The 27104-nt window shown below is 36.7% G+C and overlaps 1 protein-coding gene across 7 annotated transcripts in view; it reads left to right on the top strand.

Annotated features, from left to right (window-relative positions):
- NUP98 (nucleoporin 98 and 96 precursor) overlaps positions 1-27104 on the top strand; it is a 114162-nt gene that overhangs the window by 69154 nt on the left and 17904 nt on the right. For all 7 annotated transcript variants that reach the window (XM_042905556.1, XM_042905557.1, XM_042905559.1 and 4 more), the window contains 10 exons: positions 4114-4291; positions 5167-5331; positions 11865-12047; positions 12714-12870; positions 14245-14674; positions 16504-16730; positions 18737-19003; positions 23353-23510; positions 24438-24581; positions 26490-26632. In XM_042905556.1, the coding sequence (XP_042761490.1) occupies positions 4114-4291; positions 5167-5331; positions 11865-12047; positions 12714-12870; positions 14245-14674; positions 16504-16730; positions 18737-19003; positions 23353-23510; positions 24438-24581; positions 26490-26632 (2052 nt within the window). The remainder of the gene's footprint in view (positions 1-4113; positions 4292-5166; positions 5332-11864; positions 12048-12713; positions 12871-14244; positions 14675-16503; positions 16731-18736; positions 19004-23352; positions 23511-24437; positions 24582-26489; positions 26633-27104) is intronic.

Genomic DNA, 27104 nt, shown 5'->3' with positions numbered 1-27104 from the left:
AAAGCAGTTCCATCAAAAAGAATAAAATATTTAGGAATAAGATTAACCAGGGAAGCAAAAGCTGAAAAAAGACAAACAAATGGTAATTATCTCATGTTCATGGATTGGAAGACTAAATTATTAAGATGTCTATACTACCCAAAGCAATCTACAGATATAATGTAATCCCTATGAAGATACTAGCAGCATTGTACCTCACATATGTAGTTATTTTTGACAAGACTGCCAAAACCATTCAGTAGGGGAAAGAACAATCTCTTTACCAAATGATTCTGGGAAACCTGTATGCAGAAGCATGAAGTTGTACTTTTATACTATATTAAAAAAAAAAAAAAAAAAACCTCAAAATGGACTAAAGCCTCAACATAAGACCTAAAACTTACAACACTCTTAGAGTAAAACATAGGGGAAGTTTTATGTGTGTGTGTGTGTGTGTGTGTGTGTGTGTATATATTTTTTTTTTTTTTTAAGGTTTTAGTTTACATACAGTGTATTAGTTTCAGGAGTACAGTATTCAACACTTCCATACATCACCCAGTGCTCATCACAAGTGCACTCCTTAATCCCCATTATCCATTTAACCCAACCCCCCCCCCCCCAACCCCTCTGGTAACCATCATTTTGTTCTCTATGGTCAAGAGTCTGTTTTTTGGTTTGCCTCTCACTTTTTTCCCTCCTTTGCTTATTTGTTTTTTGAATTCCAGATATGAGTGAAATCATACAGTATTTATCTTTCTCAGAGTAATTTTGTTTAACATAATACTCTCTAGCTCCGTCCATGTTGTTGCAAATGGCAACATTTCATTCTTTTTTAAGGCTGAATAATATTTAATGGGGTGTGTGGTGTGTGTATACTTCTTTATCCATTCATCAATTGATGGACACTTGAACTGTTTCCATAATTTGGCTATTATAATTATAGTACTGTAAACATTGGGGTGCATGTATCCCTTTGAATTAGTATTTTTGTGTTCTTTGGGTAAACACCTCAGTTCAATTGCTGCATCACAGAGTAGTTCTGTTTTTTTTTTAATGTTTGTTTATTTTTGAGAGAGAGAGAGAGCACGAGTGGGGGAGGGACAGAGAGAGAGGGAGACACAGAATCCAAAGCAGTCTCCAGGCTTCAAGCTGTCAGCACAGAGCCAGACATGGGGCTCAAACTCATGAACTGTGAGATCATGACCTGACCTGAAGTCAGACACTCAACCGACTGAGCCACCCAGGTGCCCCAGAGTAGTTCTATTTTTAACTTTTTGAGGAATCTCCATACTATTTCCCACAGTGGCTGCACCAGTTTGCATTCCCACCAACAGTGCAAACAGGTTCCTTTTTCTCCACATCCTCGCCAGTACCTGTTGTTGTTTCCTGTGTTGTTGATTTTAGCTATTCTGACAGGTATGAGTGATATCTCATTGTAGTTTTGATTTGCATTTCCCTGTTGATGAGTGATACTGAGCATCTTTTCATGTGTTTTGGCCATCTGTACGTCTTCTTTGGGAAAACTGTCTATTCATGTCTTCTGTCCATTTTTAATTGGATTATTCATTTTTTGGGTATTGAGTATTATAAGTTCTTTGTGTATTGTGGATACTAGCCCTTTATCAGATATGTCATTTGCAAACACCGTCTCCCATTTCTTAGGTTGCCTTTTGGTTTTGTTGATTGATTCCTTCATTGTGTAGAAGGTTGTTATTTTAGTATAGTCCCAATAGTTTATTTTTTATTTTGTTTCCCTTGCCTCTGGAGACATACCTAGAAAGAAGTTGCTGTGGCCAGTGTTAAAGAAGTTACTGTGTTCTCTCCTAAGATTTTTATGGTTTCAGGTCTCACATTTAGGTCTTTAATCCATTTTGAATTTATTTTTGTGTATGGTGTAAGAAAGTGGTCCAGTTTTATTCTTTAGCATGTTACTGTCCAGTTTTCCCAACACCATTTTTTGAAGAGACGTTCTTTTTTTAAATGGTTGTTTATTTTTAAAAGAGAGGGAATGGGGGGAAGGGCAGAAAGAATGGGAGACGGAAAATCCCAAGCAGACTCCTTGTTCCCAGCACAGAGCCTGATGTGTGGTTCAAACTCATTAACCATGAGATCATGATCTGAGCTGATGGAAATCAAGAGTTGGGACAGTTAACCAACTGAGCCACCCAGGTGCCCCAAGGCCTTCTTTTTACCATGTCATTATATTTTGACAAGGATTTACTGAATACAACACTAAAAGCATAGGCAACAATAGTAAAAATGAACAAATTAGACTACATTAAAATATAAGAACCCTGTACATCTAAGAACACATGCAACAGAATGAAAAGCCAACCTGCAGAATGGGAGCAAATATTTACAAATCATATTTCTGGTAAGTGGTTAATATGAAGAACTATATCTCAACAACAACAAAAATACCACCAAAAAAAAAAAAAAAAAACTGGACAAAGGACTTCAGTACACATGTCTCCAGAGATACAGATGGCCAGCAAACATATGAAAAGGTACTCAACATTGCTAATAATTAGAGAAATGCAAATCAAAACCACAGTGAGCCATCATACCATCAGGATCGTTACTAAGTTTAAAAAAGAAAAGTTTTGGCAAGAATATGGAGAAATTGGAACCTTTGTATATCTTGGTGGGAATGTAAAATCGTTCAGTTACTATGGAAAAGAGTATGGTGATTCCTCAGAAAATTAAAAATGACCCATCAGTTTCTAAAGAATTGGAAGCAATATACACATATATGTGTATGTATGTGTGTGTATGTATCTAGATATATACGTATATCTATATATGAGTATAGATATAGATATGTAGATGCGCATACAGATATAGATACATAGATGTATATGTAGATATATATCCTAGGTATATATCCAGTTGGATTGGCAGCAGGATCTCACAACCATGAGTGATTACACACCCATGTTCATAACAGTGTTCATAATAGCAAAGAAGTAGAAGCAACCCAAATATTCATTGACAGATGAATGGATAAACAAAATCTTTTTACACACAATGGAATATTATATAGCCTTAAAAAGGAAGGAAGTTCTGACATATGCTAAAGCACGGATGAACCTTGAGGACATAAATAAACTGGTCATAAAACATCGAATACTGTATGATTCCACTTATTTAAGGCCATCTAAAGAGACAGATTCATAGAAACAAACAATAGAATAGTGGTTGCCAGTGGGTAGAGGTAGGGGAGTTGTTTTCTAAGGATAGAGTTTTACTTAGGAAAGGTAAGTTTTGGAAATTGGTTGCACAACAGTGTGGACATACTTAACACTACTGAATGGTATAAAAAGGAAAGGGTTAAGGTGGTAAATTTCTTTTTAAGATGTAAATTTTGTGTTATATCTTTTATCACACTAAAAAGAATAATGTTTTAAAAAGTCACCTATTAAATAATGTGATTTAATTGTGTTCTATCTGGGGGCACTTGGCTGGCTTAGTTGGTGGAACCATGTGACTCTTGATCTCGGGGTTGTAGGTTCAAGCCCCCACATTGGGCATAGAGATTACTTAATAAAAGTTTTTTTTCTTTAAGTCATCTATTATTATGTACTAATGACTGTACTAGGTGTAAGTCATACAGAATGAATAGAACACAGTCCTTGATCTCACATGTTGATATTAGAAGGTGTACCTTACTGCAGTTACAGTCATCTTCCCACTCAATATTTAATGGTTAATATTATGGTATTCCTGATAGCTCATTCTGGAAACATTTGTTAGTGGTAGTTGCTGCTATTATTAATGTTGTTAAGTACAACACCACTTTAAGACCTTCACCAAGAGTTAAGTCCTAGATCTGGACTTTTAGCACTGAATTTGATCAAGGATGCGTAGCTTAAGTGTCAAAATTTTATTGGAAATAATTGACGTGTCGTGGTAGTTTAAAGTAAATGGAGTTTGACTCTTCAACCAGATATTGAGTTAGGTGATGTGGGGGTGATTCCTTGCTTTTAAGCTTATCTACCCTAAGAGGCAGGACACAAGTTTATGTAACATCTGCAGAGTAATTCCAAAGTAACACAGGTACCTTTATATAGATGTTACTTGGCTTTCTGGTCTTAAGTATGGAACATTTACACTTCACTTGGTTGTACATTACAGGAAGGCCGAAGTTACACTGGATGGAGTTTGGCCAACAGATAAAACATCTCGCTGTTTAATAAAGAGCCCAGATCGACTTGCTGATATGAACTATGAGGGCAGATTGGAAGCAGTTTCAAGGAAACAGGGAGCTCAATTCAAAGAGTACCGTCCCGAAACAGGTTCTTGGGTGTTTAAGGTATATAGTCAACTTAACCTAGTTCTTGTAAACTGTAGTTACACTGACAAAATGTGTTAGAAGAGTCTCTCTTAAATTCTTTTCATTTTTACAAATTAGGAAACAGATCTGTAGAGGTACATTATGATTTGCTCCAAATTACATATGTTAGTTAAACACCAGAACAATAAGGAGCTATTAAAAACTTTTATGCTGATGATTCACATCTTCTACCCCATCCTGTGAGCATGTAGATACACTTCTAAGGAGTGGTTTTTCTAATGTGTGACATCCTTAGAGACATGAGGCAGAATTTTTGTCTCTTGATACCAACTCTTCCTAAATTGTCATTCATTTAAAGATTTTTGGGGATGAAGACATTGACTTCCTCCCTTCCTTGATAGTTTAACCCAGTGGTTTATTTTCTTCTAGGCCAGTTGGATTATTTAACTAGTTGAATGTCCTTGTGTAGGTAGTGAACAACTAGGCAGCATATAGAAATGAAAATAGTAGCAGTGTTTCTGGATTCGGTTTCCTGTATTAATAATTTAGTAATTGTATATGAGCAACTAGTACATGTACTAATCATCTAAATCTAGGGACAACAGTAAAGTATGATAGATGACATTGTGCCTTAAATATTATGATATCTCTCTCTTTTTTTTTTTAAAGCTAATTCTGCAAGATTGTAAGGACAAGTATTGTGGAAGCTCTTAGGAATATAAGTGTTAAAATTGATTTTGTTGATTCTGAGGCGCTTGGCTGGCTCAGTCAGTGGAGCATGTGGCTCTTGATCTTGGGGTTGTAAGTTTGAGCCCCACACTGGGTGTAGAGATTTCTTAAAAATAAAATCTTTAAAACATTTTTTGATTTTGTTGGATTCTTCTCTTCCTTAGGTCTCCCATTTCTCTAAGTATGGCCTTCAGGATTCTGATGAAGAAGAGGAGGAACGGCCATCCAAAACTAGTACAAAGAAGTTGAAGACTGCCCCTTTGCCTCCTGCAGGCCAGGCCACCCCATTCCAGATGGCTCTTAATGGCAAGCCAGCACCTCCACCCCAGGTAGAGACAGGACAGTGAATTTGAATGGAATCCGTGATACAGAAGTTGAAAGCAAGTCATTCAGCTAGTACAAAGCTGTTTTATGACCCCTGGAACTTTGAAGAGTACAAATGTATTGGCAGTCACGTTGAGACAAGTACAAGGGAGGGCATGGTGTGGTCCTGACATCTTTTTTTAAATTGAGAGATTTAAGGAATTCTCATGCTGTTTGGATCATTCCTTCTACAGATTATCATTCTTAAACACCTCCCTCTCTTTCATTTGGACTTGCTGAATTCTCTGCTCAGTGATCAACTTAAGATAGCATTTTGCTTGTGTGGGTTGATACAAAGTAAATTCTACTTTTGTTGACTATCTGATGTGCAGTTTAATCTTGTTCTTTACCTCTGTGGTTTTTTAAAAGTTCAATTCGCTTTCTGCAAGGGTTTTTTAACTCCCATTTTTCTCAAGTTGTTTGCTTATACTTCAGGTAACCTCTTAATATTTGTATTTTAACAATACATAATCTTTCTGAATATAGATCAAGTTTTAGAATATAAATGAATTATTTGGCGTGGGGAGAGTAGGGGCTACATTGTTTATTGCAATTACTTGTATCATACTCCTTTTCAGTATTGTTAAGCCAGTATAAGCCTTTTGTCCATCTAGGGAAAGGTTTGTAATTTAAATATCAGGTAGTTTCTTTGCCAGCTCATGAAGAGTTTTACTTTCCTTTGGATGTCATTTATATGCAATCAAGTTACAAAAAATTTTTTTTCTTTGCTGCCGTACTCCCTCAAAAAAGAGAACTTAATATAGAATTTCTTTGTAAAGCATCCTCTACCTCTCAGCTGCTAAAAGCAGGGCCTTTGGAATTTTTTGTGCTACAATTCTTATGGCTGCTGAAATGTGCGATTTTTATGATTTATTAAATAATTTCTTGGGAGGCATTTTCTGGAGATTGTTGTGTATGTATGTTCATATTTGCGCGTACAAGGTGAGGGGGAGGGTATGATAAAAGTGGGAAATGGGAAATATATTGACTTTTATATTTATAATCTTTGTAGCATAAAACCCCTAAGAATTCTCTTCTGAACTAAAGAAATGCTGTAAATGGACTTGGTTTTCCAGTTTTCCATGTTCATTTTTTCTGAATCATATGCTTTGTATAATCTCTTTCATTCCAAAGTGTTTTTTCATCTTACATTATATGTATTTCTAGAATAAGAGTCAGGTAGCCTTCTTTTCTGCTAATAAACGTAATTGTCAAGATCCTAAAGATGCAGCTGAGAAAAAAAAAACTTCATCTGTGGATAGAGCAAATTTACGTAATGTGTCTTGACAACCAGTGATTTTTAGGCTGTTTAATTTCCAGAATACAAATAGTAAGAGAAAACTATACGTTTCTATGATGACACTTTCATAGGTGAGAATTTTTTAAGAAACTGAGTACCATATAATTTCACAAGAACCAGGTTGTAGGAAAAAGAGACTTCATAAGGATCAAAATGGGCAAAGAGAATACAGTGAATGGGATCTGTTTCAGATATCTCCTTTGATTGAAGAGAAGTGGGTGGTCTTTGGATGGCAAAAACAGAAATGGGAATAGTGGGTAGAGCTGTTTAGATATTAGGCTAACGTATTGGAACAGTAATGAAGGACTTCCTTCGTATTGCCCAGTGAGATAGGTAGGAAATGGTAGTGGTTGCATAGCTTTTAGTAATTCGCACCGAAGACCTACATCTTACTGGGCACGAAGAAAACACTTGAGCCATCTGGACGAACTGGGAACAGACTGCACTGTCTTTTCATCCTAGTGTCAAGATGATTCTCTACACACTGTCACCTGGCCCCTGGGCAGCTTGATTTCAGGGACATGGTGTTCCTCCACCTCCAGTCTGCCATAGCAGTTTTTTTTCCTCCTGTGTACAATCTCAGGTTCTCAGAATTGGGGGTTGGGGGTTTTTTAGGTATTAGAAAGATTTACATTTTTGTTTAATGGTCACTTTATCCCACTGCCTCGTGTATAATATCATTCGTGTCTTTGTAGTTTGTTCTTAAAGCTTTGATTTGCTTCTAAATAGGTAAAGCAACCAGAAAACATTAAGGTAACTAAATCTTCATGTAGTCTCTTCTGTGCCTTTGAAGTTACAGAAAGTGTTGGCATAAAAACCTTCATCACACAGATAAATTAGGGCAGTTGCAGAAACATTTGGTAGTTAGAACATTGTTTCCAAAATGCTGATCTGAGATTTAGTTTTCAGCTGACTGGATCACTCCTTTGGTGACCTTTGATTCCATAGATAGGCACGGGGCTCAGGCATATTTATATTTTAAATGCTTTCCCCCAGGTGATTGAAATATGCATTGAGGCTTCAGAACCATTTGTTTAAAGACCTCAGATAGCACTCAGGGAGAGAGATTTTACCTATAGCTTTTTACCTCCACCTCATACTGAACTGTAACTTGTGTTCAGTATCAACACTGAGTAGTTGACTTGCTCAGAAACTTAGCGTTGTTCATTCAGTGAGTACCTTCAAATGAGTTAGGAATTTTTTTCAAGGGAAAAAGTGATTAGGATTTAGAAGAAAATTAACATTTCATCTTGTGTATACTTTTTAAAATTAGTCAATTTTATTTTGGGAGAGAGAGCACCCACGTGCCAAGTAGGGGAGAGGCAAAGGGAGAGGGATGGAGAGAATCTTAACCAGGCTCCACGCTCAGCACAGAGCCTGACGCAGGGCTTGATCTCACAACTGTGAGATCATGACCTGAGCTGAAATCAAGAGTCAGACGCTTAACCCACTAAACCACCCAGGTGCCCCTTTCTTGTGTATACTTTTTAAAAGTAAAGTGGCAGCTGTCTATATTTATCCACTAAGTAAATGTATATGTGATTATCCATTTTATATTTTTATGTAATAGATGATATATATATAAAATAATTGTATACCAGAAGTCTTTTTGCTTCAGATATTAATACTGTCATGTCTTATACTTAATTGTAATATCCCTGAATGTACGTGTAGAAACATACACACTTATTTTGGTGGGCCCTTGAAACCACGACATGGAATCTTTCCTGAGAACACAATAATGGTGACAAGGCTGATTTTCCAGCCAAATGAATATAAAACATTCTTTGCAGTTAGAAAACAAGTTATTCTGGGGGCGCCTGGGTGGCTCAGTTGGTTAAACATTTGACTTTGGCTCAGGTCATGATCTCACTGTTCATGGGTTTGAGCCCCATGTTGGGCTCTGTGCTGACAGTTCAGAGCCTGGAGCCTACTTCAGATTCTGTGTCTCCCATTCTCTCTGTTTCTCTCTCTCAAAAATAAATTAAAAACACATTAAAAAAAATAAAAGCTATTTTGGAAGCTGGCAATGGTAATAAGTATACTATATTAAACTATTTGGCGAGGACAGTATGAATTATTTAAATACCTGTTTGACCGTGGATTGGTTGTTTACCCTTTGTTGAATAAAAGGTGTCATGATTTACTTTACCTAACTTGAATTACTTTATCTACTGGATTAAGACATGTTTTATCTTTAGGGTATTGGCAGCTTTGTTTGTATGAGAAAGATTCTCTTGAGGTGGAAAGTGAAGGTTTCTAAAATCCCTGAAGGTTTCAGTGATGAAATCTCACCTTCCATGTATCTAAAAAGACAGTCATTTTACAGAAATTATCTGTGTACTTAGGATTTATAATGTACTGTGCTGGTATTTAGACATAAATAAGATCTACTTTCAAGAGATTACAGTATATGAAAGGAATATTCCATTTAGCTGCTTTTCCCAGTATTTGCCTTTCTTTTCCATAGATCTCACAAGGACTCCCTATTTTTTTTTAACTTCCTCAATTCCTTCTGAGCCATCTTTATTATTATTATTATTATTATTATTATTATTATTAGTCTACTTTTCTTTCCAGGACTGGTTTTGAAGAAGCACCTGATCTCCCAAGATCGATCAGAAAATAAGTACACAGGCATCTTTTGGGGGAGTTTACCGCAGTTGCTTAGATACACTTTAACAACATTCACTAATGGTTCTAAGAGCTTCCCAGCTCCTCATAGTTTCTAGTAATTCACTTCTCCCTTACTTATTACACCATACCTCAGAGCTTTAAAGTCTGTGCATGAGAGTGGAGCAAATAAAACCTTGATCCTTACTTAGCATACTTCTGAAAAATATGCTGGGTCCCTTAGGTCTCCATTCGAGTTACTTGATGAAATACCTTCGTTTTGCCTTAAAGTGTTCTAAGTGAACATCTCTTGCTGCTGTTATTTCTTCGTTGAGTAGTGTAAGTTGAAACCATTCTCTCCTTTTTTCCTTTTCTCCCACCCATCCTCACTCATTGTTCTTTCATGGTTATTAACTGCCCTTTCTGCTGTATGCCAGACACTACACTAGGCAGTAGATTTGACAAAATGATGAATGTTGAATTTAAAATGTGCTTGGTGATAGATACAGAAAACAGTAGGCCGTAATCTCTGTTTTCAAGCCTTGACAATATGGTGGGACAGACATCACATATGCAAGAATTTATAGTATATCATGATAGATCATAAAAAACAGGTTTAGACAGAATGTAATGGGAACCCAACAGTGGGAGGGTATTCTAACTGATAGGTTGACACACAAGATATGGAGTAGTTTAATAGCTTCCTAAAGTGAATTGGTTAAAAACTCTAATATACTAGGGAGCCTTTGGAGTTAGAGTGTTCCCATAATTCTTGTAAATGGGAGCATTGTGACCAGGGCTACTTTTTATTTTATTTTTTTCCAGAATTGTAGAGCATAAAGGTAGTCGCACTTGCCTTTAGCCTCTACAGTAGGTAAAAAAAGAGTTATCATTTTTGCCTTTCATCATTATCTAGTTTTGTTAGAGCTGTCCTTCGGGAATATTCATATCTTCAGTTGCAATTCCCTATGCATCCAACAGTTCAGTTTTTCTACACTTATAAATGAGAGCAGTCATTCTTTCAGTAAGGATAAGTGTTAAAGGAATGCAAGGGAATAGCTAATAGACCATTAAAAATAAAGTTGAAAAAGTTACACTAATGATTGTTTCTTTGTTCAAAGTAATCAAGAAATTATTTATTTACTTTTAATGTCTATTGATTTATTTTGAGAGAGCACAAGCAGGGAAGGGGCAAAGAGACAGAATCCCAAGCAGGCTCTGTGCTCCTAGCACAGAGCCTGACATGGGGCTCAGTCCCACAAACCGTGAGACCATGACCCAAGCCGAAATCAAGAATCAGACACACAATTGACCCAAGTGCCCCATGAAATTATTTTTTTAAACTACCTTTTACACATTAGCATCTATTTGAGGGTTAGCATGAAATAGGCCACTTAGGAAGATAAGCCAAAAATTTTGGAAGATTAATAATCTATAAATGATACCATGATAAGAAAAATAAGTGGTAAAACTTTTTGATTTTGAGAATGTTTCATAAGTTGGCTTAGCCACTTGTCACCATTTTACCAGGTAATATGCAAGTTTAGGACATACTTAATTTGTACTGAAATGGTTATTTTACAGTGGGCTTCAGGTTGATGAGTTATTTACCTTTTCAAATCATTAACTGTTAGTCATGGGTATATCTTGAAAACTCCTTAGTAAATGTAAATATAACTCTTGGAATTTGAACATAAAGGAATTATTCCTAAATTAAAATTGTTTCTAAGAGGCTACCTGGCTGGCTCAGTTGGTAGAGCGTGGAACTTTTGATCTCAGGGTTTTTTTAATGTTTATTTTTGAGAAATAGTCCGAGACACAGTGCAAACAAGGGAGAGGCAGAGAGAGAGGGAGATACAGAATCTGAAGCAAACTCCAGGCTCTGAGCTGTCAGCACAGAGACCATTGCAGGGCTCTAACTCACAAACTATGAGATCATGACCTGAGCTGAAGTCAGACACTTAACCAACTGAGCCACCCAGGCGCCCTGGTGTGGAGCCTACTTTAAAAAAAAAAAAAAAAAAAAATGTTTCTAATATTACTTTGTTTTTTCCTTTTGGGAAATTAGGGTAGACATTCCTCATATGTTACATGGTACTGCATATGTGGATTCCAGCTAACCTTTAGGATTTAGTCACAGAAAAGATAAAAAAAAAATGGAAAATTACTTGAGACTTTGATATTTGTACCTTTTATTCTCTTTTCCCAATGGCTTCTGGCTACAAGGCAATGTGAGGGCAGGGTCACCCTGTGTATATCAGAAAATTATATTTGCTAGCTGTATCAGGTAAGGCATAATCTTTGTCTGAAGACCACCATTTGTTCAGTATGGGGCTTACGTTCCAGACACCAGACCTTAACATATTACAAAAGGGTGATTTCATGTATCCATATTTGGATCTCAAGTACATATAGGGGGATTTGGGGTAATTATTCCTAAATCCTTTTTAGCAAATATGTTACCTCACACTGTCTTAGAATGGACAGAATCTAGTATTACAATATCATATTCTGAATAACTATAGAAGCTCTGTGTCTATTTGGTATAATTTAATGCTGCTTCCCTGATCTTTCTGCTGTCTACAGAGCCAGAGCCCAGAGGTGGAGCAGTTAGGGAGGGTTGTGGAACTGGACAGTGACATGGTAGATATCACCCAGGAGCCAGTTTTGGATTCCGTGTTAGAAGAGTGCGTGCCTGAGGATCAGGAACCTGTGTCTGCCTCAACACACATTGCATCTTCACTGGGAATTAATCCACATGTCTTACAGGTGAAGTCCTAACCCACCCTTACTACAACAGGAAGCCAAACTAATGTTTATCTCCCTTGCATCTAATCAGGCCTCTTCCTTGATTATTTACTGAAGAGCATTGAGTGGTCATTGGAATGAAGAAAAACCAGAATATGGTCCATATTTGGGCCTCATTTTTCCGTTCTGGGAGGGAAAGCTATATTGAGATTCAGAACACGTGGATTCTAATCCGAGTTCTATAACTATTACTATGTGACTTTAGGCGAGTCATTTAACATCTGTGAGCACAGATTTTTCTCTGTAGGGTGGTTTTGAGGCTCTCAAAAGTGCTCCATAAAAGTTTTAATAGCCTAGTAGATAACAGGTTTCTTTAAACTCTGTCTTAATTTCTTTTTCCTATGCCTTTTGGCATGTTATAAGTTTAGCCTTTGTCTTATTTTCAAAGTTAATCATCCTGTAAACAGGTGAGCAATTGCTGTGTGCCAGACTTTGGTGGGACTCTAGATATAAGAGGAATGTTCTATAACTTAAATTCCTCAGGCACATGCAGCCACACCGATATTATAGTAGCTCTGGACACAGCCTTCAGGCAGAGCAATTTACTGGTTGTTGTAAACTGCATTTTTCTTTTATGGCCTTTGGATTCCAGGGAACACATTCATTCTATAGATATTGCCTTTTTAGATCATGAAAGCATCATTGCTTGCTGATGAAGAAGATGTAGATATGGTCATGGATCAACGCTTCAGTCACCTTCCTTCTAAGACAGATACTTCTCAAGAAATCTGTTCTCCCAGACTCCCCATTTCAGCATCCCACTCGTCAAAATCCCGTTCTTTAGGTACTGTAAGTGATGCTATTTTACAAGAAAGCTGTAAAGTCCTGCTTTTCACATATCTTCTTCTAAGCTGAGTCAGCTTCTCTAGCAAATATCCCCCTAAAGGCATATGACATAAGGATGCCAAGAGGAAATGTACTCTTCTAAATATGTTAGGTGGGGCCGGTTTTTAAAAACCGTAATGTGCTTTATTGTTGCAGATGTAGAAGTTGTATGGAGAACAAAGCATTTGTGTTTTGTTTAGGTTATGTTTTTATTTGCTTATGAATGTGGACTAGATCAGATTTCCTAATTTTTATCACATCTTAGAGGAATGACCAAGTTGTCCTGCACTGTACAATTTTGTGCAGTCCTCATACTGTCCTTATTTTATTGCCTCCTGGGGGCAAATGTTGCTTCTTACAATGCATAAAACTCGTCAGATTTCTGCTTTTTCCTAAACCTTGCCAAATTCCTAGGAAAGTGATACTTGATTTTAAAGTTTTCCCTTTTTTTCTTCTTGTGGGATTGGAAGTAGAGTATCAATATGAACAAAGGACATAAGCACATGTAATCTCAAAATGTTTTAAAAGCCAGAGGAACTACTAGGAAGAGATTTGTTTATATTGCCTTAAAAACTTTATTTTTCACTTCTTTCAAGTGCCCTTAATAACCCGTTTTAAAAATATGTTAACTAATAAAGCAATTAAACATAACAACCTTTTCTCTAATGGGCACTTGTAGTTCAATAACTACCTCTACCTCTTAGAAAACAGGCAATATAATAGTAATAAGAACTGTCCTTCTGAAAGGCACAAGGTACCTCCATAGGTTTTTGTTTCATGGAGTCTAGCATGAGCATTGGAGTGGTAGCAATTTGTATTTTTATCTTATTAAGCTTTTTCTTTGGACTAAGAAATGTTTACATTTGGCATTCTGAAAAGGGCATGACCATTGATGTCAGACCTGGGTTATCTCTCAATCCTGCCATTAGTAGCTTTGTGGATTTGGACTAATCACTTTTCAAAGCCCAGTTTTCCTACCTATAAAATGGGATAATAGTGCTGTTTGTATGAAGTTATTAAAGGGTGAAATGAAACTGTGTATACAAATGACTTATACAGAGTCTTTCACAAAATAAGTGTTAAATAATTTTTTTTTTTAAGTAGTAGTGATAGTGTTTGTTATAAATGTTAATATTGTTGTGGCATCATCATCACAAATTCCTGCCTTGGTTTCCTGGTGAAACAGTATTCCACAGATTATGACTTGCCTCTTGTCATCTATATCTGATTTAATTGGTTTGGAAAAACTGTAATTTCAGCCTCACTGATGATTGCTGTTCAAGAAGCAATAGAGACTGTATTTTCTAATAGTTTTTTTTTCCCCCTATTTCAGTTGGTGGGTTACTACAATCAAAGTTTACTAGTGGAGCTTTTCTTTCACCAAGTGCCTCTGTACAAGAATGTCGCACCCCCAGAGCAACGTCTTTGATGAATATTCCATCCACATGCCCTTGGTCTGTCCCTCCACCCCTCACCTCTGTGTTTACGGTGCCCAGCCCAGCCCCTGAAGTTCAGTTGAAAACCGTGGGTACACGTAGACAACCAGGCCTAGTCCCTCTTGAAAAGTCTGTCACCTATGGCAAGGGGAAACTCTTGATGGATATGGCTCTGTTTATGGGACGCTCATTTCGAATTGGTTGGGGCCCCAACTGGACTCTTGCTAATAGTGGAGAACAGCTGAGTGGCTGTCATGAACTGGAAAATCATCAAAATGCCGATTCTATGGAATATGGATTCCTGCCTAATCCAGTAGCTGTTAAATCGTGAGTCACATTTTCTTTATGGTTTTTGAGAAAAGCAATTTGGTAGGTGAGAAAAAATTTTTCATTATCAGAAGACCCAAAGTCTCTAGACCTTGGTGATCTTTCTAGATATGCTCTTAGTGTAGTTTTTTTTTTAATTTATTTTTTTTTAATGTTTGTTTATTTTTGAGAGAGCACATGGAGGGCAGGGAGCAGAGAGAAAGGGGACAAAAGATCCAAAGTGGGCTTTGGGCTGACAGCAGTAAGCCCAATGCGGGGCTCAAACTCACAAACCATGAGATCATGACCTGAGCCAAAGTTGGATGCTCAACTGACTGAGCCACCCAGGTACCCCTGTTCTTAATACAGTTTTAGATACCAGAAGATCTTTGTATAATTAAAAACCAAACCGATTAATAAGATAACTCTATTTGTAACATCAAGGTATGAAGAGTATAATACTTAGTGGTTAAACTTTAATTGGAAATTTAACAGACCCAAAGCTGATGCTGCAGCATTCCTTGGGTTTTATCCTTTTTATTGCATTAGTCATTTTTTCCTATTTTCTCACTTAGATATTTGTGATTTATATATATATACTTATGTAATATATGTATATATATATATTATATATATAATATATATGTAATATATGTGTATATATAAAATATATATTTTATATATTTTATATAATATAATTATATGTAATATATATTATATATAACATATATATAATATATATATATATATGGGGTATTTTCTCAACTAAGCACATTTCCCATATCTTGGACCTGGTAAGGTGAATGTATAAACTGGGTATAATTCATACATAAGTATCTGGAAATAAGATGACATCTGATAGAGGCATCTGGCTGGCTCAGTCAGTAGAGCATACAACTCTTGATCTCGGCTTCATGAGTTGAAGCCCCACATTGGTCATAGAGCTTACTTAAAAAAAGACATCTGGTAGCTATGTATGCTATGTTATTACTACATAATCCCCACTATTAACATTTATGTGTGTGTACTTCTAGTTCTGTATACTTTATATATGTGTTGAGTATACATATACACATATATAATCTATACACATACATATGTGCACATACACATATGTAATCTATACACACACATACATATGCATACACAGTTCTGGTAGTTATTAACCAATATGCATACAGTTTTGTGCAAAATATATAACATTTTCCTGTTTACTCTTTATAACAAATTGTGCTGTCTTTACTACAGATTAAATGACTGTGATCACCTATAATGCTTGGTATTTAAAGTTAACTTTGAAGAAATACAAAACAATAGCTCTCTTGAACCTCACAATTAGTAATGTTGATCCTAATCTAGGTTATACATGAGTCATGTTTTGAAAGTTATTACTATCAATCTTAAAATTGGATCAAGGTGAGATTGATTATATGCTCATCTTAATTTAGAGTCAGTTTTACAGTATCTATAACCTTAGCCTCACAACTTTTGATCCCTCACTATGTATAATTTGAGAAATCAGTGTCCCAACAATGGCTTTTGGTCCTTGGATATCATAATATGTAGATACATGTTGAAGCCAGCTCAAAGTCTAACTGCATTGATTCCCGTGCTTGTTACAACCTGGCCTTAAGAAGCCTTTGGATTCTGAATGCATGGGCCAGATAATTTGTTTACTCATTCTACAGCAGATAAGTTCATTATAGTTTGACATTAGGGAACACAGTTACTTTAAAATCACAGGTGAATGTTTTGCATTCTCTTTGAATCATAAAAATAAAGGTTTATTTGTAGGAAAATTCTAGCATCTGTCTTATCTTCATTTTCTGTCTTGTCATTTGCTCTTGTAGCCTAACAGAGTCTCCATTCAAAGTTCGTTTGGAAAAACTCAGTTTGAGACAAAAGCCAGATGAAGACCTGCAGTTATACCAAATACCTCTGGAGCTCAAATTAAAGCACAGCACTGTCCATGTAGATGAGCTGTGTCCTCTCATTGTCCCTAATCCAGGAGTTGCTGTCATTCATGACTATGCAAATTGGGTTAAGAAAGCATCTGGAGACTTTTTGGAAGCACAAAGTGAGTATGGACTATGTCTATCTAACCTTTGATGTTTCAGGAACTGGAGTAGAAGCATGTGTTCATAGGAGGACAGATTTCCTTATGGCAATGTAGTGGGCGGATGCCTGAGTTCACACTTGTGTGTAGTTGAGTTGCAAAGAGCAAAATCCCAAGGAAGAAGAAATGATAACATTTTTTACAGTTACTCTTCTGCCTTTTAATATATGAGTCCTTGTTCACAGGAACTGCAGCCAAATTCCTTGGATTTTTTTAATTCCATTCCTTTCTCCATTCTGAGAACATAGGGAGAGAAAGCCATTCCTTCTTTCTTTCTTTTTTTTTTTTTTTTTAAAGTGTATTTGTTTATTTTGAGAGAGAGTACAGTGCATGCCAGCAGGGGAGGGTCAAAGAGAGAATCCCAAGCAGGCTCTGCGCTGCCAGCACAGAGCCTGACGTGGGGATTGACCCCACAAACCACAAGATCATGACCTCAGCCAAGGTCAAGAGTCACACGTTTAACTGAGCCACCCAGGTGCCCTTCCTTCTTGCTTTTCTAAATCCTACCCATTCTTCCATGTCCAGCTTAAGTCCCTTTTGTTCTTCCCAACAATTTTAGTGTTCATAAATTCCCTCTTAACCTCTCTTTTCTATAACTATTGTGACCATGGTTTTCTAAACCAATACTTTGATAACAGGCTTTTCTAATTTGGCAACCTACTATTTCAAATAGTAGAAAAATTATACTTAATTACATGTTTGATAACATTTCAACATGTAAAAATGTTGAAAAATGGCAACTATTTTAGACTGTCATATGCCACAAATTCTGAGAATTGTGTATGTTAATTTCTTTGTGTTTGCTTCAGTTGTCTCATCATCACTTCAAACATGTGAGACGTCTTCCCAGTGCATACTTGTATTTGGCTTAGTGGTAAACAGTGCTTCCGTCTTGTTTTCCTTCTTGAGGAGCAATATGAATAGTAGTTAAGAGTATAGAGCTGGATTTATTACTTGGGTTCAAATCTTGGCTCTACTACATTTTGCCTATAACTTTGAGCAAGTTACTTCAATTTCCTCATCTGTAAAATGAAGATGATAACCACTGTGGATAGTGAAGTTCAGAGTTGGCTTTACTCTTAAGTGTTTTCGAATAGTGTCATTTTAGGCTCAGTAAATGTTAGGCTGTGCCTCTTACAGGAGAGAATACTCTCTCACAAGTTTTTAGAGCACTTCATATTTTTTAATAAAAAATTTTTTTCTTGGGGTGCCTGGGCAGCGCAGTTGGTTAAGTGGCTGACTTCAGCTCAGGTCATGATCTCACAGTGTGTGAGTTTGAGTTCGCGTCGGGCGCTGTGCTGACAGCTCAGAGCCTGGAGCCTGCTTTGGATTCTGTGTCTCCCTCTCTCTCTCTCTGTCCTCCCCTGCTTGTGCTCTCTCTGTCTCTCAAAAATAAATAAATGTTAAAAATTTAAAAAAAAAATTTTTTTTTCTTTATTTTAGAGAGAGAGCACAAGTGACAGAGGAGAGGGGAGAGGGACAGAGTGAGGGAGGGAGAGAAGGAGAAAGCGAGAGAGAAAGAATGTCTCAAGTAGGCTCCACGGTCAGCCCAGAGCCGAAATCAAGAGTTGGACACTGAACTGACTGAGCCACCCAGGCACCCCAGCACTTCTTATTTCTTAAAGCATTTTGTAAACAGAATTTAATCAAGTTACAGGACTTTTCTCTGTCATTTGAGATTATATTAGCCATAATTGAGCTAGAGGAACTGGTTTAAAAGAGCATAGAGTTACATATGTTATAACAAGTACCACAGGAACATGGAGTGAACAAGCAGTTACACTACAGACCTCTGGGACTTGTAAAACACAGCAGAGTGAGCCAAAAACAGATTCAGGGAAATCAGCTTGAGTGGTTGTTTGGGGTATTTATTAATTTATGTGTTTTTATGCCACCATTAGAGTGATGTCCTCTCTGTAGTTACTTTGACTTTATGTCATATTATTATTTTCCTGTCCCATCTTTAGTTGTGAAGCACTGGAGCCTAGCATGGACATTATGTGAAGCCTTATGGGGCCACCTGAAGGAGACTGACAGCCAGCTGGATGAACCCAATGAATACATTCAGATTCTGGAGCGAAGAAGAACTTTCTCTCGCTGGCTATCCTATACTGCCGCACCTCAAATTGAGGAGGAAGTCTCCTTAACCCGAAAAGACAAGCCTGTGGAGGCTGTCTTCAGCTACCTCACAGGCAAGAGGATCAGTGAGGCCTGCTCTCTGGCCCAGCAGTCAGGTAGGGCATATGGTCCCTCTCTGCACCCCTGTCTGTGCTACTCACTGTCCCTACCCCTTAATTGTAGATATGCCTTTGTCTTCTAACCTGAATTAATAATAAACTTCCCAGGAATATTGCTGGTTCCTCAAGAATAGGGATTGTGTTTTCTAGTTTTTTTATAAAACTACGTTAAACATTACGTTTATGAAATTAAAGTTATTTTAATTTTGTATGCTACAAATGGATTTACAGATGCAGATAAGCAAAAAGCAATAAATACAAATCACCTGCATCCTTTAGCATTTAGTAGACATTTCAGTATACAGCTTGTACTTGGACTATTTACTTTGTAATATATTAGGTATATTAGAATTTGTGTACACAAAGCATATATGAATGTAAACTTTTCAAAGGTGGTATCCCACTACATACACACACACACACACACACACACACACACAATATGTGTATATATACACATTATAATACATACATATGCTATATATGATATACACATACATACACACACTGTGTTCTTTTCATCTCCTATAATATAGGCATTATAGTCAAATGCTTCTCAGCATTCATTTATGTATAGATGTTAGGGAACTCCTTTTTTTGACATTTAGGCTTTTTCTTCCCCACAATAAGCAGTACTCTGAACTTTTGAAACATACGCATTTTGGATTAATTCACTTTATTTCATTCAGGTAAATATTAAATTTAATTTCTGGGTTATTGTTTGGTTTTTGTTTTTTTTTTAAGGTCTTCCCATTATATATTTCTGCTTTTCCTCTTGCACTAATGAGAGGCATTCAGCAAGTACTTCAGACACAAATCTTGGTAAAAATAAAGGATGGTATAGTTCAATTTAATATAAGTAGATCTCTGATCAGACTTTGTTACTGAAACTTATCTTACGTGAAACCAACTAATTGGAGCCATCAACTGGATTTATTCTGGGGGGGACTTGGCCAGTTTGGGGATTATAAGGAATAAATCATAGGAAAAGCTAGAATCAAGAACTTATATACATGGCCAGTTGCATTCCACTGTCACTACATGTTTAGCTCAGTGCCTTTGTGGTCTTCATATATTTTTGTACAGAGAGAATTTGTCTTTAGGATTGGCCTTCTATAAAGCTAAAAAGATTATGAATCATTAAAGAGACAAAGTTATGCTTACCAATGCATATGTGTATAGCAGAAGAGGATCTTAAGGACTGCCGGAAGTCAGGTCCTTAGATTTATTTGTTCATAAACTCTACTTCTTCCTCCTTTTTTTTTCTTATTTTAAGGTTAAACTTCTGCCAGGGCAGTACTTTTCAGCTTACTAAAAATTTTCGCTTTACTACCTCCACTTTTAATAATTGATAGAACAATTAAACAATATCAAGAACATAAAATTTGTGAACGTTATCAATGTTATCTTATATATACCCAACAAGAAGACCTCAAATCAATAACCTAAGCTTCTACCTTAAGAAATCAGCAAAATAAGAAATAAACCAAAAGGTAGAAGAAGAGAGGAAATACTAGATTAGAACAGAAATCAATGAAAATGACAACATAAAAAGAAAAAAAACAGTAATCAGTAACATCAAAAATTAGTTCTTTGAGAAGATTGAGAAAGTTTACAAACCTTTAACTACAGTGATCATGGGGGGGTGGGGAGGGAGACAAATTACCAACAAATAAGAATGAAAATAAAAAACAAACAAAAATGCTACTAACCCTACAGAAAAGGGAATACTATGAGAAATTCTGTGTCAACAAATTAAACAACTTAGGTGACATTGACAAATTCCGAGGAAGATATAAATTATCAAAACTAATTCAAGAAAAAGTAGAAAATCTAAATAGATCTGTAACAAATAAAGAAGTTGAATTAGTAATTAAAAATCTTCACTCAGAAAAGCTAATCCAGATGTCTTCACTGGTGAACACTATCATGTGTTTGAAGAAGAAGTCATATCAATCCTCTGTAACTCTTTTCAGCAAATAGAGGGGAGCACTTTCCAACTCATTCCATGATGACATTATTACCCAGATGTCAAAGCACACGTACAAAAAAACTATAGCTAACATCATACTTAATGTTGAAAGACTGAACAATTTCACCCTAAGATTGGGAACACCATTTCTGTACAACATTGTGGTGAATATTGTAGCCAGTGTAATCACATAAGGAAAAGAAGCAAAAAAGTCATACATATGAGGAAGGATGGGATGTAACTGTCTTTATTAAAAGATGGCATGATTCTGTATGTATATAGTTCAGTCCTAAGTAATCCACAGAAAAGGTAATGGGACTAAATAAACTAGTCCAGCATGACCTCAGGATTCAAGATTAGTATACAAAATTCAGTTTATTTCTATGTATTAGCAACAGGCAATCGAAAAATGAAGTGAGAAAAACAGTTGCATTCACAATAATATCAGAAAGAATAAAATACTTAAGGAATAAATGTAACAAAAATGAGACTTGTACTATAATTATAAAACATTGCTGAGGAAATAAAGATCTAAATAAATGGGGAAACACATTCCTCATTTATGGAATACATCTCAGTTCAGCACTCTTGTCATTTTTGGCTGGTAATTTTTTGTTGTAGAGGCTGTCTGGGCATTTCAAGATACTTAACAGCATCCCTGCCCTCTACCCATAAGAGTACTTTACCCTTGGTTGTGACAACTAAAAATATCTCTAGACATTGCCAAGTGTTCCCTGGAGAGCAGAACCACTCAGATTGAGAACCACTGGTAGATTGGGAACCTCAGTGTTGTTAAGATGTCTGTTATCCGCAAATTAATTTGTACATTCAGTGCATTTTCTATCAAAATCCACAGCTGGCATTTTTGCAAAAATTAACAGGCTGATTCTTATTTGGAAATGTAAAAGACCTAAACAGTCTTTGAAAAGAAGAACAAAATCAGAGAACTCAACACTTGTCTAATTTCAAAACTTCTATAAAGCTGCAGCAGTCAGGACAATGTGGTACTGGTATAAGAATGAACATAGAACAACAGAGTAGAATAGAAGTGAGACTTGAATATAAAACCCTTCCACTTAGATTCAGTTGATTTTTGACAAAGGTGCCAAGATGATTTAAATGTGGAAAGTATGGTCTTTTCAATAGATAATGCTGTGATAGTTGGATATTCACATGCAAAAGATTAATTTGTATTCTTACCTTGCACCATGCACTAAAATTGACTTGAGGAAGTACCCTAGGATCCTGCTACGTGCTTTGTATATGTCCTCATCAATGGGAAAATCTATGTGAAAAGTCAGGGATGGGCAGAAGCTGATTGGTTGGTTGTGTGATAGAAGCAAAGAGAGGATCTAAATGAATGGATTATATCAAGCTTTGAACTTGACCATCTCTGGTGACCCAGAATATTTATAAATCCTTGCCAGTAAATCCTCTCTTTGGGATTCTGTAGATACATAGAAATAATCTTTTCTTTTTTCCTTTTAGTATTTTTCACCTAGAATACTAGCAGCTCATGGTCAAGTGAGCTACAGCACTTACTGCCTGAATCATAGTCCAGTCATGCCTTGATTACCTATATACAGAGAGACCACTTGGCCTGGCACATTTCCAAATGTATTCCTGATGCATGACTTTTTTTTCCTTCAGGCCCCTCTCGTTTGTGAAGGAAACTCTTTTGAGATGAGAGCCTCAGTTTCTGATAGAATGGTAGTTTATATAGACATGTAAGCACTGACCCATATGTACAAACGAAAGGAGAAAGATTGTTGACTTTACCAGGTCAGAAGGGGTGAAACAAAGCATTTTTCTCTTAACTTACATCTTAACTGGAAGTTTTCATAAACTGGAATTTCTATCCCCTCACATTCTGGTTAATTAGAATTGTTTTATTGCCTCAGCCCTTTGTACTTAATTTTTAGTAAAAAAGATTATTGGACCTATGAGAGTGAAAGACTCAGCGATTCTTTTTATACCACGCACATATGCTTTTTCTCTAGCTTTCAGTTGGCCATTCCTCAGTGCCATTCTAGTTGGGCATGTTTTCAATTATGTCATCTCAGTTTTCACTGTAAGCCTTTGAATCAGATGATACTTTCCTCCATTTTACAGATGAAGGGTCACAGAAGTAATAGTAGATCTATAATTGAACTCTGTATACTGTACAGTCTATGTAATTTAGGTTAAAGTACTCTGAATATTTTCTGCCCAGGCAGAAAATGGTATGGTGGTGGTCAGTATTTTGTTACTACTGCAGAAAGCAGTCACTGTGTCAAGTTCTCCCTCCTGAGGGCTAGAAGAAATAAGATAATACCTAGTGTTTCCCCAAGTCTGTAAATCCTCAGTGATCACTAGAGTTTTGTTTCTCTTATAGGTGATCATCGTCTTGCCCTTCTTTTATCCCAATTGGTGGGCAGCCAGTCGATCCGGGAGCTGCTTACCATGCAGCTGGTGGATTGGCATCAGCTCCAGGCTAACTCTTTCATCCAGGACGAGAGACTGCGGATCTTTGCCTTGTTGGCTGGAAAACCGGTACTTTCCTCTTTTCTTGTACATTTGTGTAAATTTTCTCATAAATTCAAGATGGCTTGAGGTTAAGGGAAAAAGCTATCTTTGTAAATTTTACACTGTTACACATATAACTAAGCAACTTGTTTTTAAATTTTAGTGAAGTATTTTCAGATTACAAAGGTACAACATGTACAACATGTACAAAACCAAAAACTGGTTATATTGAAATTAAAACATTAAAATTCACCTTATCCCTTGTCATAGTGGTAAACAAGGTAAATAATTTGTAGTCTGTCTTTCCAGACATATTTTAACTCTGTATCAACATATATGTGTGTATATATGTGTGTATTTACACATGTGTGTACATTCAAATAAAATCAATTATACATAGCAGTACACTTACGTATATGGACATTTTTCCATGTTGTGTAGCATCACTCTTTTTAAAACCCACTTCTGTTCATTTTGTGGATGATACACCATAATTATTTTAAGCCAGTTCTCCATTTGCTGCCTGCCTGGTTGACATCTTGATAATCACTTTCCAAAAATGAAATAGCTGGTCAGAATTTATGCACATCTTAAAGTTTTATAAGACATCAGCTGTGGGCAGTGAGAAGACCTCCTCTTCACTCTCAGTGGTTTTCATCTCCGAACACCTGTTGTCTAAATCCACCCTGCCCCCAAAGAACTGTGTATTTTATATTTGGATCATTAACACTGCTAATCTAGTTCATTTAAAATGTTACTTAAATAGGGGTGCCTGGCTGATCCAGTTGGTAAAGCATGTAACTCTTGATCTTGGGGTGGTGAGTTTGAGCCCCACATTGGTCATGGAGATTACTTAAAAAATAAAGTGTTACTGGAATAAGTGAGTGACTTGGAGATCTGAGTAACAAGATGATGTATAACACATAGCTATGATGATGATTTTGTTTCCTGCAGGTATGGCAGGTCTCCGAAGAGAGGCAAATCAACGTGTGCTCACAGTTGGACTGGAAACGCTCCCTGGCTGTCCATCTTTGGTATTTGCTTCCACCGACAGCCTCCATTTCCAGGGCACTCAGCATGTACGAAGAAGCATTTCAGGTATTTGCGTCCAGTAGAGCCAACCAAGTGTCATGGCGGGCATTCTCATTTTGCCAGAAAAGTACTGCAGAGAAAAAATCCATCAAGTTACACTTCATAATACTTTTTCTTAACTCCTTTTTTTGAAAGGACTCTAAAATTGAAATGGACCCAGGAAATCTGATGGGAAACTTTCCTTTTCTCCTGCCTCTAGACAGGGTTACTTTTAAACTTCCCCAAGTGTCTGCTTCTACTTTATTTAGTATGATGTTTCCACAGTTGACTCTTTCTTTTCTTCCTTTTTTTTATAATTTTAATTTTATTTTTTTAATTTACATCCAAATTAGTGTATAATGCAACGATTTCAGTAGATTCCTTAATGCCCCTTACCATTTAGCCCATCTCCACTCCCACACCTCCTCCAGTAACTCTGTCTGTTCTCCATATTTATGAGTCTCTTATACTTTGTCCCCCTCTCTGTTTTTATATTTTTACTACCCTTCCCATATGTTCAACTGTTTTGTATCTTAAAGTCCTCACGTGAGTGAAGTCCTATGATATTTGTCTTTCTCTGACTAATTTCACTTAGCATAATACCCTCCAGTTCCATCCACCTAGTTGCAAATGGCAAGAGTTCATTCTTTTTGATTGCCAAGTAACACTCCATTGTATATATATACCACATCTTCTTTATCCATTCATCCACCAATGGATATTTGGGCTCTTTCCATACTTTGGCTATTGTCAATAGCGCTGCTATAAACGTTGGTGTGCATGTGCCCCTTCGACACAGCATACGTGTATCCCTTGGATAAATACCTAGTAGTGCAATTGCTGGGTCGTAGGGTAGTTCTATTTTTAATTTTGTGAGGAACCTCCATACTGTTTTCCGGAGTGGCTGCACCAGCTTGCATTCCCATCCACAGTTGACTTTCTTAAAGCTGTTTTCCTGCCCCCAGATGAGAGAGGGTTTTTCTTTATTCCTAATGCTGTCTTATTCCTTTGGGAATTCCTTGAGATATAGCCCAACCTCAAGTTGGTATAGTCCTAAATCACCAGGCCTGAAAAATTTGCCTCTGAATATCATCATATTTCATATGCCTTGACAGTGTTGGAGTTAAAATATTATTAATGTTTTTATATATTTTTTTAAAGTTTATTTACTTATTTTGAGAGGGAGCACGCGAACAGGAGTGGGGCAGAGAGAAGGGGAGAGAGAATCCCAAGCAGCCTCCACACTGTCAATGCAGAGCTCTACTTGAGACTTGAACCCATGAACCGTGAGATCATGACCTGAGCCAAAACCAAGAGTCGGACTCTTAACTGACTGCACCACCCAGGCAGGCACCCCATTATTAATGTTTTTAAAGCCATAATTTCTTCAGCTTTTTTTTCTTACTGTCCATGTTTATTATCTTTGATAAACATGTCAGGAGAAAGAGAACACTAAAGAAACTGAATGTAATAAGAATTGTGACAAGAAAGGTAGGAGGATTAGTGAGAGCTATCCAAAGTCTTTGATAGTCCCTTGAAGACAGGTAGGCTATGTCACCACTCAAAATTAAGTTTAAGATCCTTGACACATTCCATTAGGGTGTTACTATCCTTAAATTTTTTTTTCTTAATGTGTATTCATTTTTGAGAGAGAGCACAAGCGGGGGTGAGGCAGAGAGAGAGGGAGACACATAACCCAGAGCAGGCCCTAGGCTCTGAGCTGTCAGCACAGAGCCTAACTTGGGATTCAAACTCATGAACTGCGAGATCATAACCTGAGCCAAAAGTCAGACGCTTAACCGACTGAGCCACCCAGGCGTCCCAGGGTGTCATCATTCGTAATACATGTGTGTAAGTAGTATAATTGAGACAGGATCACATCTAATGAAACACAGTAGCAGCTGATGTACTGTTGTACCAAATTCTTCCCTTCAGAATTCTTCTGAGGCTGAGAGTTATGCCTGCTCCCCACTTCCTTCATACCTAGAAGGCTCTGGCTGTGTGATAGAGGAGGAGAAAAACTCACAGAGACCACTTCAAGATGTCTGCTTTCACCTTCTAAAACTCTACAGTGACAGGTAAGTCAGAGAGCCACTCATGAGGGCTTAATCAGCCCTAGGAAGTTCTATCCTGAGTCTTTTCCTTTTGATGTGAGGCCAAATTGCCTAAGTTTGTATAAATTAACAAAGTATAATTTATAGTAGTTGAATGCAAAAAACATTGGAACTAGAATTAGAAATCTAAAAATTAATCAACTTTAAGAAGATACAATTTACAAATAATGAAGTGTTCATTTTAACATAATGTAACTGTCATCACAATCAAGATAATAATTACATTAACCCCAAAAAGTTCCCTCATGCCCCTTTGCAATCAATCCCCAACATCCAGACAACGAACTGAGTTTTTGTTATGATAAATTTTGCTCTTCTAGAATTTTATATAATTGGGATCATTCTGTTATCTTTTCACTCATATAATGGTTTTGAGATTTATCTATGTTAATATGTGTATCAGAAGGATTTTTGTTACATAATTTATTTATTTGTG

This window comes from Panthera leo, chromosome D1, assembly GCF_018350215.1.
Source record: "Panthera leo isolate Ple1 chromosome D1, P.leo_Ple1_pat1.1, whole genome shotgun sequence".
NCBI classification, from domain to species: Eukaryota; Metazoa; Chordata; class Mammalia; order Carnivora; family Felidae; genus Panthera; species Panthera leo.
Note: the sequence above shows the minus strand (reverse complement) of the source record. Positions and strands in the feature narration are given on the sequence as shown.